Source organism: Ammospiza nelsoni, chromosome 3 (assembly GCF_027579445.1).
Source record: "Ammospiza nelsoni isolate bAmmNel1 chromosome 3, bAmmNel1.pri, whole genome shotgun sequence".
NCBI classification, from domain to species: domain Eukaryota; kingdom Metazoa; phylum Chordata; class Aves; order Passeriformes; family Passerellidae; genus Ammospiza; species Ammospiza nelsoni.
The window spans coordinates 36,328,954-36,344,271 of record NC_080635.1 but is presented as its reverse complement, the minus strand read 5'-3'; the positions used below and the strand labels follow the sequence as shown (position 1 = coordinate 36,344,271).

General features: G+C 44.8%; 2 protein-coding genes across 2 annotated transcripts in view; one reads left to right on the top strand and one right to left on the bottom strand.

Moving 5' to 3' along the window:
* Positions 1 to 7,173: 7,173 nt before the first annotated feature.
* Positions 7,174 to 11,647, bottom strand: NANP (N-acetylneuraminic acid phosphatase). Its single transcript, XM_059469184.1, has 2 exons — positions 11,447 to 11,647; positions 7,174 to 11,272 (listed from the first exon to the last, which is right to left on the bottom strand). Exons 1-2 carry the CDS (start codon positions 11,534 to 11,536, stop codon positions 10,577 to 10,579), a joined length of 786 nt encoding a protein of 261 aa, XP_059325167.1. The 5' UTR covers positions 11,537 to 11,647; the 3' UTR covers positions 7,174 to 10,576.
* Positions 11,648 to 14,701: 3,054 nt separating this feature from the next.
* The window catches only part of EIF2AK2 (eukaryotic translation initiation factor 2 alpha kinase 2), a 23,357-nt gene continuing 22,740 nt past the window's right edge, over positions 14,702 to 15,318 (top strand). Inside the window, exon 1 of the mRNA XM_059467275.1 lies at positions 14,702 to 14,838. The gene's annotated coding sequence lies outside the window, so the exon portion shown is untranslated. The remainder of the gene's footprint in view (positions 14,839 to 15,318) is intronic.

Genomic DNA, 15,318 nt, shown 5'->3' with positions numbered 1-15,318 from the left:
TGGAAATCTGCAAGCATGTTGGATTTTTGCCTTTCCACTTTCTAAATTTGCTGTCTTCAGTGCAAGGAAAAGCACTGAAATTTTAGGAGGTTTGCTTTTCATTGCACAGTAAAGAAATATTATTTGTTAAAACAAAATGTGCTTACTTTAGGTGTGATACACTAGCCACCCTTTTGTGCTTATTTTATACTAGACACTGAAGAAATGTGTAGTGAGATTGGTCACCCAAAGGAGCTTAACAAATATATCCTAAAAAGTGGGTGAGACAAGGGAGAGTAAGTGGATGGGCAGGAAAAGCAAAAGGAGGACAACAAACACAGTGTGAGGCATGAAATTTCTAGTTAGTCATATGATACAGCTGCACTGACCTTTATACTCACTATTCCAGACTTTAAGCATCAAAGTTCTGATATTTTGTGTCATTCTGGCCTGATTAAGGCACAAAGATCCATTAAAATCATTGTATTCCCCACAGCTGGTGTGCATGTCACACAGATACTTAGACAAGGTATCATCCTGCCTTCTGAGCATCAGGCAAAGATCCTGGGGATTGTGTAAGAGCATTTTCTCTGTGTAAACATCTGATAATATTATTTAACATTTGAAAAGACCTCCTCTAACACTAGGTCTATTGAGAAAGCCCCCAAATGTTCCAAGTGCTTTTAGGAAAAGATGGAGCCAGTGCATAAAACTTGGGCTTTTGTGTGTACTCTAATTCACAAGTACCTGTCAGAGGGGCTTTCCTGTGGGAATACCTCCGTACAGCCGTGCTCTCGTGGGCGAGAGGAGTTGCTGAGTGCAAGTGAATGTTTTGAGCCATTCCAAAGCACTACTTATTTTTATTTTATGGATAGGCACTGCTAACATGCTGCTGTCCTTGGCTTGGAGGGGTTCAGGAGAGGGTTTTGCCTCATATTCAATGGCCAAGGCCATTAACCAGGGCTGGACATATCAGGTTGTGAGCCATGTCCCAGCCCCAACCTTGCTGTGTTTTAGCCAGCCACTGTTTTGCCGAGTCTTGTTTCTGTCTCTGCTAAGATGGAGACAGCAGTATTTCTGTACCTCACAGTGGGAACACCCTGTATTCTCTCAGCATGTTCTCTTTGTAATCTTATAAATTCTCTCAATACAAAACCTAGGGATTCTTATACATTTCCCTGCTCTGGTTGACTGGACAAGTAGCAGCAGGTCCAGCCGTGCTGCTGGAAGTCTGGCAGCCCTGGAGCTGCAGATGGCTCACCAGCACGTTGGGCACTCATCCTGTCTACCCAGCAAACATCTATTGGGAACCAAATCTGCTGTATAAAACCCACTACACCAAGAAATGCAGAAGCCCACTGCAGGTGTTGGTCAGTTTTCTGTGCTCTCAGGGCCGGTGTGATGGCTGGGAAGGAGGCAGCCTGTGATGGGGCACTTGCGCTGGGCTGTAGCAGACTGTGGGCTGCGTCTGCTGAGAAACTGGTCCCCAGCTGCCACCTGCTGAGCCTTGAGGAAACAGCAGAAATCCCTGCCCGGGCACCAGGCTTCCTCGGGGGGGGGAATCTAAAGCCATCGCTGTGTGCCAAAATCTAAGACAGTGCCCGGTGCTAAACACTGGGCATGTGAAGGAAAATCAGCCACTTCTTCAGGTGTCCAAAGAGGAACAGGGATGCTGACTGTAGAACCAGCCTGAACTGCTGGTCTGGGGGTGCAGACAAGAAGTCCACAGAGTGAGAAAAATACAGTGCAGTAGGAGAGAACAGCTTATATAGTAATTCTTTTACATGAAATCATAAAAATACAGCCCTACTGTGTGCATATTTATAGGAAGACTTTTGAAATCATAAAGATGCTACTGCAGCATTAGCTGCAGGAGAAAAACATCTTTTTCCCTTAAATAAATCAAATACCTTCATGATTTAAAGCAAATTCCATTCAAGCACAAGTGCACCAGTACTTTAGAAAGCTGGATTTTGTTTGGCACCATGATTGTATAATAAACTTGTTTCTGATCCTGACAGTGATGCTCATTTTCAACTGATTGTTGTGTAGTTTGCAAAATACACCACAGATCCTCATACTTAAAATAAAAATAATACTTATCCACCTATATCAAAACCACTTCTAAGCAAGGCTATTTTGCCGTGTGTGCTTACAATGGCCAGCATCAATGGGATCTCAATTTATGATGCCTGGAGAGTAGTATGAATTGAAAAGAAGACTGCTATGAACTAATTTATGCATATTATGTATGTTTTATTTTTAAAATAGCTCCTGAAGAAAAAAATAAAGAACGTTGAAACAAATTAATAAACAACCACCGCCAGCAACAAAACAACAGCAAAAATCTGAGGTTGTATCTACATCTAACAAACCTCTAATGCCACCTGCTGGGGGAACAATAAAAGTGAGAATGAAGTCTCCAGCAGAGTACTAATTGCGTCATCTTTGATACTGATGTCTTTCAAAAATTTTATTGTATTAAAAAAATCTGAAAAGATTTTAAGAAAGTCTATGAGTATAATCAGGACGGTGTACTTTTAAATACCAATATGATAAGAGTTTCTTTTCAACAGTACTCCAAACACTGTCTGTTTGCAATCAAGAAATAGTCCTACTATTTATTCTTTCTTCTCTCCTAAATTATCCATCAAAAAAATCCTAAAACACATTTGAATTTTCTAATGTGCAAAGAATAGCTTATTAGCATCTCTGACTCCTTAAGGACAGCACTTAACACTCAGCAATACAGAAAAAAAAAGCCATTTTCTTAAGCAAGCCCCATTACAGAGCAAGGACATACAACCTCAAATGTAGCACTGGTCCTTCTTAAGACAAAACAGAAATAGGAAACAGTGGGGCCTATTTTTGAATATCCTTAAAATGTTTTATGCCAGCATGAACCTTCTGATACCTGACAAGCTGCTCCTCATGTTCAGGTGGAGCTTCCTGTGCATCAGTTCCTGCCCATTGCCTCCTGTGCTATTGCTTGGCACCACGGAGCAGAGCCTGGCTCCATCCTGCTGGCACCTCCCTTCAGATGCTCACAGACATTGATGAGGTCCCCTCTCAGGGCCTCTTCTCCAGGCTGAACGGGCCCAGCTCCCTCAGCCTTTCCTCATTAGAGAGATGCTCCAGAGCCTCAATCATCTTTGTTACCCTCACTGGAGCCACTCCGGGGGCTCCATGTCTCTCCTGTCCTGAGGAGCCAGGACTGGACTCAGCACTGCAGCTGTGCCTCACCAGGGCTGGGCAGAGGGGCAGGATCAGCTCCCTTGACCTGCTGGCAGTGCCCTTCCTAATGCACCCCAGGGTTCCATTGGCCTTCTTGGCCACAAGGGCTCACTGCTGGCTCATGGATGGCTTGCTGTCCACCAGGACCCCCAGGTCCCTGTCTGCATAGCTGCTTTCCAGTAGATTGTTCCTTAGTCTGTACTGGTGCTTGGGGTTATTCCTACCCAGGTGCAGGATCCTGCATGTCCCTTTGCAGAATTTCAGATAGCTCCTCCCTGCCCATTCCTCCAGTCTGTCTGATCTGCTCTTCTGAAGGGCTTCCGAGCCCTCTGGGGCATTGGCCACTCCTCCCAGCTTTGTGTCATCAGTGAACCTGCGGAACTCGCTCTGCCTCTTCATCCAACTCATGGATGAACAAGTTAAACCTCTGGAGGACACCGCTGGTGACAGCCCTCCAACTAGACCTTGTTCCACCAATAACAACAGTTTAGGACCTGCCATTGAGCCCGGTCTCAATCCATCTCATTGTCTACTCATCCTGTCCACACTTCTTGAGTTTGATTATGAGCATATTGTGAGAGACAGGGTCAAATGGAGAATCCAGGCCAATTACAATTCTTCTTGGCAGAGTATTTGAAAATCATTACACAGTATTCAAAAGCATCTTGTTTCCTCATCATTCACTGGTAACAGAACTTAAGCTGCAGAGAACCATGTAAAGTCAACCTAAAAACTGCCAAGCCTTGTAAATTGTGGGAAATGCAAATCCTAAAGCCAAAGAGTTTGGTTTTTTTTTTTTCTGTTTGGCCTACATCTCTTGCATGCAACTCACCCTGCAGATCTGTACAAACACTGCTGCTCCACAGAAAAAACAAATGGAAAGTCAGTTGTATGGACAGAGCACCATTAAGCAGGGGTACAGTTTTCAAAATAAAACAAATAGAAACTGTGAACTAGATGGATTTACCTCAGAGTAAAGTGTCTCTAAAGTGAGAGCTTGTTTTCATTTTGAGGTACAGCCTAGAAATAGAGTGTAAAACTATAATTATACAGTAGCGAGATGAACCTCTGGCTGCAGCAGTAGCAGTGGCAGTTTTTTTAACAGACTATAATGTGTCACAAAGTATCAGGATAAAGATAACAAATATGTCAAAGTAGCTTAGACACAAAGTTGTTAGACACTTTTAAAGTACTTTCAGATGAGAGGGATAGAAGCAGAAAAGTGTTTTTACCCAGTTACATTTACTGAATGGAAAGTAAACAGGCTGTTTGTGTAGTTTATGCATTTTCTTCCTGAAAGGAAAAAAAGGACTTAGAACATTCAGGACCCTTCTCATTTAAAAGTCTGTAACAAAACACAATGGAAGGCATCAACAGTTTGGAAAACAAAGGCTGTCAGTCCTGCAGACTTTCTGATAAATCCTAACCCCGGTGCAATCTAACAGGCCACATCATTAACAGCAAAGACCACTCCAGCAGCACAAATGAAAACTGTTAAGCCTGACTTTATCAAACAGACAGACCTACAACACATTAGTGAACAGAAGAAAACAGCACAGTAACTTTGAGGATACTCATTGGCCTAATTCATAAGACTAAAATAGAAGAATTTACTGTGACTCTTAATACTCACATAGCAGAAGAGCTAATAAAACAGATATTTGTATAGTTGATGTGTTTTGACATGTAATGGTTTCACTTCCAGCTGGACCTTTCTGTTACACTGAAAGGTCACTTCCTCAGGGAGTGTGTAGATGACTAAGAGATTTTGTTTGGAGACACTTTTTTTCTATATTGTTTTTTCACTCCCAACATTTTTAGGTTTTGTCTTTTTTAATGAAAATTTTGCCTAGTCTGTATGATATGAATGGAAGTTTGTTTGCAGGAAACACTTTTTAAAACATGAACATGCTTGCAGCACACAGTTGCAGTGAAGCTGATACTTAAAATTACCTTGCAACAGAAGATGGCTGTGTTCCAGTGGTTTTTATTGCAGTCCTCTGACAACTTCATCCCAAATGGTAGATATTGTTGTGATTCAGAAAGATATGGAAATACAGCTGACAAAACAGTTGATGAAGATGAATAAGCTGAGAAAGGGGAAGTCAGGAGTCAGAAGTCAGCAGGAAAGCAAATGTCACTTGCAGAGTCTTACAGAAATGAGCGTGCAAATCTTAAATTTGTGAAGGTCCACAGACGTAAATGGTAATTTTTTTCCTGTTTTAAATCAGACCCTATGAGTCATTATCTTCTGGTCTTTGGTGAAGTATTAACTTGAGAAACATGGCTTGCACTTTTGAAGAACTTCAATTTCATATATTAGCACCATAGATTAATTTCATATTTTTAAGTACATTTTTCCCCCAGCATTTGAGGGCTGTTCAGGAGAAGGCTCTCATGCAACCTTGTTTCTAGCACATGAAATAAAAATTCAAAATATGATATAGGATTGGGCAATGTGTTCTAGGTCCCCAGCAACATAGGCAAAAAGTTGCAGTTTTAGCTTTAGGCACAGCTGACATCATCTCTGCATTGTTGTGGCTCTTGTATGTGCACAGTGTGATCTAGAAAGCGGGGTATAATGGAGACAATCCCACTGCAAGGCTGATGGCAAAAGCTGTGCACAAAAGAACACTATATGCTACGTACAGCAGAGATACATCGCCGTTCTCTTTGTCGTACTTCTCAACACGTTCAAATGATTTCCAGATGATGAGTTTTGTTAGTATAGAATTAAGGTAGGATTTAAAATTGTTTTTTAAAGGGTTCACAATAAGCTGGCACATTTTAGAGCCGAAGCTGAAAAACAAATCACTACATACATGAAGAAGAGAAATTGCTGTGATGGGCCAGACTGCTTCAGTTCAAAGCCCTAACACTGGTGTCACATAAGAGAAACTTCAGAGGAAAAGACAAACTGAGTTGGTTGCGGTTAGCTGGGGCACAGCAAGTTGTCTGTTGTCATTCTTTCAGGAAATATGAAAACCTTAAGCTGCAGGGAGTAGGAAGAGATTAACCTTAATCCAAACATTTTACGTCTTTGCATTAATTTAGTACCCTAATGAAACATGAGTATTTTCTGTGTGAAACATTCAGGTCACTTTCTAAGATCTCTAAGAAAACATCCTCATTTCTGAGGCTGTCACTGTCCAGCTTAATGCCTTCCATACACGAGGCTTTCTCCACAAGACCAGAAAGGCTCTGCTGTGCAGGTGTGTGATGCTGCAGACAGCTTGCTGGCATGGCCAAGTGCCCGCGATAGAAGCTGAGCCCTCCTGTACTGTTTAATGTCCTACTCTTATCTGCAGTGACTTAAAGTACCTTTGCACCTATCTCCACAGGTCCAGAAGATGGACTATTTGTTCCATTACCCAACAGAAAAGGGTAAGGGAGCAGCTTGCTTTTCTGCAGCCAAAAAGCCCCAAGGTGAGCAACTTCCCACTCTCCTCCTCTCCTAAGTCACAGAGGTCAGTGCAGCAATAGCTCAAATATGGCTTTGTGCACCCATAACCTGCCAGAATGGGTCCCCTGGACTTGAGATTTCTGGATCTTCTCTGCTTGCAGTCTTGCAGTCTGTTCTTATGCTGTTGCAGCAGCCAATGCCATGACATCAGGACATGTAGGCTTATGTGAGCCGGCATTCAGCTTGGTAAGTCAGGTTCAACTACCACTGAAATGCAGCTGGCAATTCAACATACACAGTCTGGCCATGAATCTCCATAAACACGTAATTGTGTCCCAGCCTCTGTTTGAAATGACAGAAACTACACCCAGTCACTACATCTAAACATGAGGCCATGGATTTCAAGTCCTAATTTTGTGCTATTTTAAGAAACAAACAGAACTCTTGCCCTTTGTTGTATTTATCCACAGCAATTCAGAGTGTTCAAATATACATTTTATAAACAAAATATGTCATTGTCGAGGTGGTCATGACACAAGCAGAGACAACAAGCAGTCTCAGATGGCAACTCTTTATTATTGAAAATGGCTGACCTTTTATACACTTTCTAATGGTTTATGCTTCTTCTACCCCAACTATTGGCTACAATAAATCAACATAACACCTTTGGTGAAAAGTAACAGTGACTTCAGCTAACTTTCTAAAAATGCTTCGTCCAGCTGCAAAGTTCTTTCCTTATCTTTCTTCAATTCATCTCTTCTCTCAGTCTCCTTGGTAACAGCTTTGGAGAGAGCTCTTTATCAGCCTTTTCTTGCTTCTCAGCTTCTTCTCGCTAGCTAACAGGCCTGCCGTTAGCCCTTTCCACAAAATTACTTTTATTAGCTAGTACATGGGTTATTTTAAATCAAGAATTAGAATACAGTTGGTACTAAACTATTGTTTCAGTTCATTTCAACGAAGTCAAAGTTACTGTAGATTACCCTCAGGAGGTAATATTTATCTGGCAAAAAAAGGTTTTTAAAAATTTAGATGGAATTTCCTTTTCCTCTTTTTATTTTGCATGTTTTGGCAATATAGTTTAAATCAGATAACTTAGCTAATAGAGCATAACACTAAGCGAAACCAGAACTTAATGGGAACTGTTAGTAGACTGTTTAATTGATTTGTTCCTGCTTCTGATGTGAAAATTATCCCATCATTACATTTATGTTTCCAATTTACTAAAATAATTATTTTTCATTATCCTTTCTGCAACAGCTCTATCCAAGAAAAACATCTTGAGTATTTAGAGGTACTCCAGACACTTCATCCAGTTTATTGGGTAACTGCTTTTAAGAATGGCCCTAGATAGAAAAAAGGCTTGTATTGTTTCTCCTTGTTTTACAGAAGCATCATAACGGTGTTTCCCTCTCTGGACACCAGCAGCCACATTCAGCCTGGTACAGAACTCAGAAATGAAAAAATATACTCGGGTGCGGCCTCTACAGACCACACTGTCACTTGAGTGTGCAGTTACTGTGGTTTTTCAGAGTCAGAGATGAAAAGAAATGGCTGCCCATGTGCAAAACAAAGAGCAGTCTCTTCTAAAACAAGAGATCCTTTATACAATAAGCAGGATCAGCATGTCACTTCAGCATGATGCACTGGCAAGAGAATATGAGCCTCAAATTAGATTAAAAAATGGTAACCTGGTGTAATATATATCTATAGATCTATATCTCCTTCAAGCCCACGGACAGACTTGTGAATTTTTAGTATTTGTTATTTTAAATACCAGCTGTATCAGAAACCTTATTCTGACCTAAGTTCTACTACCCTGCTGCTGTGCAAACAGACCAGTCAGTTACCCTGTGGCTCCTTTGGGATGCTGGTGTAAGCAAAGTTGTTGCTTTTGTATTATTTGGTATGGTTAGGTTACTTCAGGGATCCCTCTAATCGTTTGGATGCAATTCCATTTTTACACAGTATCCCTGACAGGCTCAATGATCTTTATTATTCTTGTCTCAATCATTGGTTCTAAGAAATGTTAGTAGCAATGCTTTGCTCATCAGCTAAACCAGTGGCTGCTTCCATGCTCTTCAAATGGAAACCAATGTCTTAACTCAGGCCTCTTCCTTCAGAAGGTGTGACAAGTCAGTGCCACTGGTTCATGTGACTGTGTTACTGTAATTGGATTGCTTTCAGTTTATGCCCATTTCCTCAAAGGAATAGGTGAGGTCTGTCTCTGTACTCTTCCTTGACCTCATGTCTCAGCAGTCTTGGCCAGGTAAGACAAGGAATGTGGGCTGCTTTACCTTTTCTAATGGACAATTGGGAAAGGAGTTCCAAATTTAGTGAATATTTCTTTTCTTTTTTTCCCTCTCCTCAATGTAGGAGCAACATATTTTAATCCAACCTAAACTCCTTACCAAATAATTTAGCCCAAACCAGTAACAGCCTCCTCTAAACTGACTGCCATCCTATGCAAGACTTAACTGCATTAACTTAGGTTCCTTTGTTTAATTTGACATGAATGCTTTTTGTATATAGAATTTTGTCTACATACCTATTTCATAGTAGATTTCTGTACTTCTAATAGCTGCCCACATACCAGAGACTCTTCTGCGAGTAGCCTAAAACTCCTGTTCTCAAAAGATCTGTCATGGAATTATTCTAAAATATAAAATTTGATTTCTCACATGTGGTCTGATACTCACCCTGGTGAATATATAGCACATTGGGTTGAAAACCACAGACTTGCCAACAAGTGTTTACATTTCCATTTAATATGAGAATACTTCCCCATTATGTAGTAAGAATATGAGGCAAAGAAAAAAAAAATTGTAATGACGTGGGAAAGAGAAACCTTACTGTTTTGGAGAGTCATCTCCTACATGTAGTGGAAATATCACATATTCCTTATAAACTTGTATACAGTACTGTAATACATAGGACATAATTTTCCAGTTTCCTGGAAGAAAAGTGTGATGAGAGCCATTTACAGACAATTAGCTTGTATTTTCTTCAGAATAAATCACATGAATTACACATGCAAACTGGAGTAAGGAAGGATTATGTAGCAGTGCCATTAAAACAGTCAGAAAAGCCACTGATCCTACAGTTCAATCTGAGTAGTCATACACCTGAGCAAGACCAAGAACAGTTTCTCCAAAAAGTCTGATCAAAATTCACTGATAGAATCAGACAGAACAATTATATTAGGTTCTGAAGAGTATGACAGTACAGTAGCACTATTGAAAGTATCCCTGTTTTATCCATTTCAACAAAAATCATAATCTGAATTACAAGTATACTGCATATCTGCATTAGCACCAAGATAATATAAAGTAAAAGCTTATTTCATCAAGTCCCTCTGATAAATGGTCCCCGATAAAAAAGCAAATTTTTAATGTACTTTTAAGTACTTTTGGTAAGAGATATAAGTTCCATAAAAGAAAAACCACTGCAAAGTCCGAAAAAAATTCTAAAACTTGTAAAAAAGATCAAAGGTAGAGCATTTCTAATAGTCTGAGAAATAATGAAATTCACTCCAGTTCCTGAGATAAACTGTAGATCAGTTGTGAGGATTTACCAGATTGTACCACACTCACTTTCTCACCTTCTCTTACACACTGCACACAAGGTCAGAACTGAAGATTCTGCTAAGCTCAGAACATTCAAATTTTCTTTTCCACTATAAATACAAGAGACTGGCAACTTAGGTCAGAGACAGACAGACTTCTGCAACAGTCTGTCAAAATAATTTCCAGACAGAGGCAATTGCTTTAAATTAACTGCACTTGCATCACTTAAATTAATATAGTTGTGTGCTTCTGTCTGGTTTTCACTGACAACTGTGCTCTTATTCATCCCTCTGCTGTTTAAAAGAGACCATAGATGAGTTCAAACTCCTAGGGTCAGACTTTTAAAAAGAGCATCTGTCACCTAACAGCTCAGCAGGTCTCTATGCTGGAACCATCATCAATGTGCTTCATTGCTACCAGCCATATGGTCAGTTTCTAACTTAGCATTAGAGTTGTGCTCCATCTTCTGTAACACTGCTGGAAGATCCAGTACAGAAGAAATAATATAATGAGGTACGGGGGAGGTATCTACTGGGGCAGTCATTGCTTTGTTTAACCAGACCGTTGCTTTCAAGCCAGCATTCAGGCCTCCTTGAATATCTGTATCTAGAGAGTCACCGACCATCACACACTCCGCGGGCTGCACCCCCAGGAGATCGCAACAGTAATGGAATATGGATGCCGCCGGTTTCTCCTCTTTCTGCTCTCCCCCCACAACGATGGCATCGAAGTAGGGCTGGCAGGCGCACGCCTCGATCTTCTCCCTCTGCGTCTGCCGCTCGCCGTTGGTGAGGAGCAGCAGGCGGAGGCCTTTCCGCAGCTCGGTCAGCATGGCCCGCGTGTCCTCGGCCAGCGTCAGGTGCTGCAGCCGCGTCGTCTTCCACAGGTAATAGCACTCGGCCGCCAGGTCGCGGTTCGCCTCCCCGCCGATGGTCTCCTGGATCGCCTCCTCCCAGTGCGAAATCCGCAGGTCTGTGATGCACATCTTGGCGGGATCGTGGCACTCCTTGAGGAGCTTGGCCTGCACCTTATCGCAGACGGCGCGGGCCTCTCCCTCCCCGTAGCGGTGCTTGGACTGCAGGGCGCTTATCACCTGCAAGGGACGCGGGGACGCGCGTCAGGGCGCTGCGGGGCCGCGCGGCGCGCTCTCGGGAGCGGCGCCCGGCCGCGTGTCAGCGGGAGAGGGAGCGGGACGCGCGGCACCGGCACCGCGGCCGGGCCGGGCCGGGAGCCGCGGCGGCCGCGGGAAGGGGGACGAGGGCAGTACCTCCTCGATGGCGCGCCGCCCCGCCGCGGCCGTGTCGATCAGCGTGTTGTCCAGGTCGAAGAACACCGCCTTGACGCCGTGCAGCCCCATGGCGCCGCCTCCCGCGAGAGCCGCCCCGCTCGGACGGCGGAGGGGAGCGCCCCTGACCGCCGGCAGAGCCGCCGGTGCCGGGCACAGCGCGGCGGGGCCGCCCCGGGCCCGCCCCCACGTCAGGGTCGCGGGGCGGGGCCCGGGCCACAACGGCGCTGCCCGGGGCGCGCTGGGCGGCGCTCGTCGCTGCCAGGTGCTTCTCCCGCCCCCCAGAAAAGGAGGGCTGAAGGCAGGCCGCGCTGTGGAATGGGCTGTGAGGACAGCCTCCCGAATCCTAGCAGCTCGTGTGGGCAGCGGGTGGCGCTGGGCCGGGCAGAAAGGCCGCGGGAGCTCCCGTAACCCGGCTACCGCTGGGAGTGGCGGCGCTCCCCTCGCCCTGCGGGCCATGGGCAGGGCCGCGGCTGAGCCCGGCAGCAGGAGCGGCTCTGCGGCACCCCGGGCGTGCCCTGGGCGAGCCCGCCCCGCGGTATTTGGGGTGTGTGTTTCTATGCTTGGTGTTTTGCTTCGGTTTGTTTCCTCTATGTAGGAATGCTTTCTGGATGAGGCAATGGGACAGCTGGCAGCTGGTTGGAAAGTAACCTGTTGAGGTGCTGCCAGGGAACAGCTTTGCCGTGCAAGAATTTCCCCTGCAGCGCTTCCATCCGGGCAGGCCTGCCCGCTCCCGGCTGTTGGCGGCAGTTTGGCTGTGCCAGCCCCCGGCCAGCGGCTGCTGCTGCTGGGGAAGCCTGTCCCACCTTAGGGAACGGCACCACACAGGTCCCTGCACGGGGTCGCAGCGTGGCGCCCAAAGATGCCGAAGTCTGTAGGTTTTCACTCCGAAGCATTCCGTGAACGGGGACCTGCACGAAGGAGGAGGAGGAGGCGCATGCAAAAGATTCAGCTGAGTTCGGGTTTTCCCAGCTTCTCTGTTACCTTCTGGAGCGTGTCCTGCAGTTACCTCTGAGCACAGCAGCCGCAGGACAGGGATTGAATTATCCATCAGCAAGTGCTCCTAATAAAGCCAAAGTCAATAACTCCACTGTAACTCCACTATTTTGAGACTCTATATAATTATGGATTACTTGAAACTCCAAAGGTGAATATTTTGTAGAGCAAATGAATCTCAAAGGCATTTGAATGCAAGCCTGAATGGCCTTATAGAACAAGATTTTTAGGTGTATATACCAACGACTGTTTTGGAATTGATGATTTTCCCCAAGGTGAAGTTTAACAGCATCTTGTTCATTGATAATGTTTTGAGAAACCTTGTGTATTTTTTAACAGCCACCTAGCAAATTTTCTTAATTTGATTTGTGTTTAATACTGCTAATGTCAATTAGAAATTAATCAACTGCAATTCACGAAGCTGGAGGAAACTTTGTCTTTTACCAAAAAACTGGAAGTTCACTCCAGGTCACTTTCAGTTCTAAAAAACACACCTTTGGTAGCAATCTCCTTATCTGATGGAAGACATTGAGTCACATGCAAGGCCAAAGCAGTTGTGCCCAAAAGCTTGGCATATGGCAAGTAGAACTACAGAAGACAAACCTTTAAGGAGAGAGGTGGATTCTGAGAAGAAACAGAGATAGCTAAGGATCCTGTAGTTAAGGCAATAAGAGAAGTTTTAATAAAATTACTCTAGCTGGTTCTAATAAAATGTGCTGGTTTTGCTTGATAAGACAGAAAAGGTGTTAGGCGTGTGGATTTTATGTGCCTCTACTGAATTACTGTTTTTCAGAATTTACACAGAAGAGTGACTTAAAAATAGGATGCATTCTACTTAGGAAGATGGCATTTGTTTCAAACAGCCCTACATTGCAAACAGTGAGCATTGGATCCTATGTGTACTTTTGGAAAAAGGTACATTTACATAAAATATTTGTGTTTTCAAAGACCATTTGGACCGTTTATCTATCAGCAAGTGTGTTACTTTCTCCTTGTTCTCCCGTTCCTTGTTCTGCAGGCTCACTAGAGGCTGGAAATCCCTCTCAGCAGAAGCTGAGAACCAGGAAGAGAACAGTCATTGGAAACTTGAGTAGGAGACAAGCTGAAACATAAGAGAGTGCACATCCTAGAAGTGATAATGTAAGAATGCCAGTATGGTATCTTTAAACAAGGAATTGCTCCTTTTTTTGCTACAAGATGGTTATGTTTAGGAGTTCAACATTTGAAACTCTCTGATGGTTTTTTCCTGCATCTCCACTGGTGTCTCAATGGGTTCCTTTTTGGTTGTGTTAGCATTATGAGAGAGCAGGTGAGCTTCCTGAGTGCCCAAGTTGTTTCCTCGTACTGAGGAAGACCTAAGGCTTACTGCTGTTTTCCTTTTCTATAGCTGTCTGGTTTCTGCTGGAGACAGACCTGGCAGGGGGTGGAAATCAAATCTGGATGATCAGGAGTAGTGACCTGTGTGCACATTGGAAGTCATTTGCTCCACCCTTTACATCTAGCCCCTGAAAACTCATCTTGAAGATTTTTCTTTCCCACTTCCACAGAATATATTATTAACTTGGTGGCTGTTTTTTTTTTTTTCCTTTTATCCCTGTAAGAGATTTATTATGAAGTTCATTCATGTTGAGAAGATACCCATGATACATTTCAAGCTCAATGTGTTGAGGAATAGTTCTCACACGGGTGTCTTGGCCTGCAATCTGCAGATTGAAATGCAGATTGAGCTCCTGGTTGGACTTCGAGACAAGAGGCCATGAATTCCCAGCCTTTGGGATAACAAAGGACATGAAGACAGGCGACAGTAGCCAGGTGGATGGACAACTGAGAGTAACAGCCGGTGACTGCCGACCTTTTGGATAAGGCGACGCCGGTGCGATGGGTGAACAGAGCAGGGAGGCGGGAGAAGACGAGAAGGAAGAGCGGGACTGAGGGTATAAAACCCTGGGGGTTCTTGGGCTTGAGGGCTTTGGAAGTATTTGGGCGCGCACTCCGCTGGCCATGTTGCGGAACTACAGGGTGTGGTTACTGTAACAGGAGAAGGCGCCGCGAGTCAGGGCCAAGCCGGGGGCTCAGGTGTTTGCGAAGCCGCTCGCCTGCCTCGGAGCCCCGGTTCCCCGTAAGCTCAGGAGCGCTGGGCAGAGCGCAGGCGGCGGAGGCGCCGCTCCTTGTGCCGGGCCGGGCGCGGCTCCCCTGGCCTCAGCGCAGAGCCGCCCAGCTCCCCGCGGGGCTCTCCCGCCCTCGCCTCCCTTTCGGTTTCGTTTTTGTTCTAACGCGGGCCGGCGCTGCGGGAAACGAAACTGGGCGGGGTCTACGCGCCGGGCCGGGTCGGCTGCAGGAGCGTCCGCGGGTCCCGGAGCGTCGGCAGCGGCTCGGAGGTACCGGCGGGGCGGGGGCGCGGGAGGAAGGGCAGGGTCCCTGCGGGATGGGGTGCCCGCAGCCCGGCTGCAGACGCCTGGCCCGCTGCGCTCGGTGACGGCAGCCCGGGGTCATCTTTGGTCCGTGCGGCTACGCCTGGCATCACCGCTGCTCGAAGGGATATGCTAAGTGCCGTCGGGTTCTCTTCTGCAGGAATCGATTCTAATAACGGGGAAACACTACTGTTTATTTTCCTCCCACAGAAGTCAGTAAATGATTCCATCTTTTTCTGTCAAGGAATCTGCTCAGGAATCTTCTCTAATCACTGAATTCTCCACTCTGCTTTCTAAAACCCTTATTCCAAGCAATCACTTCCAAAACATTTGCAGACCAGTCATTTGAATTAGAAATTCGAATCAGTTTCCCATGAACTTTGTTACTGGCACCAATTTTCTATTTTATGTCTTAGCAGTGACCTATCTACCAGGATTAGGGCTGCC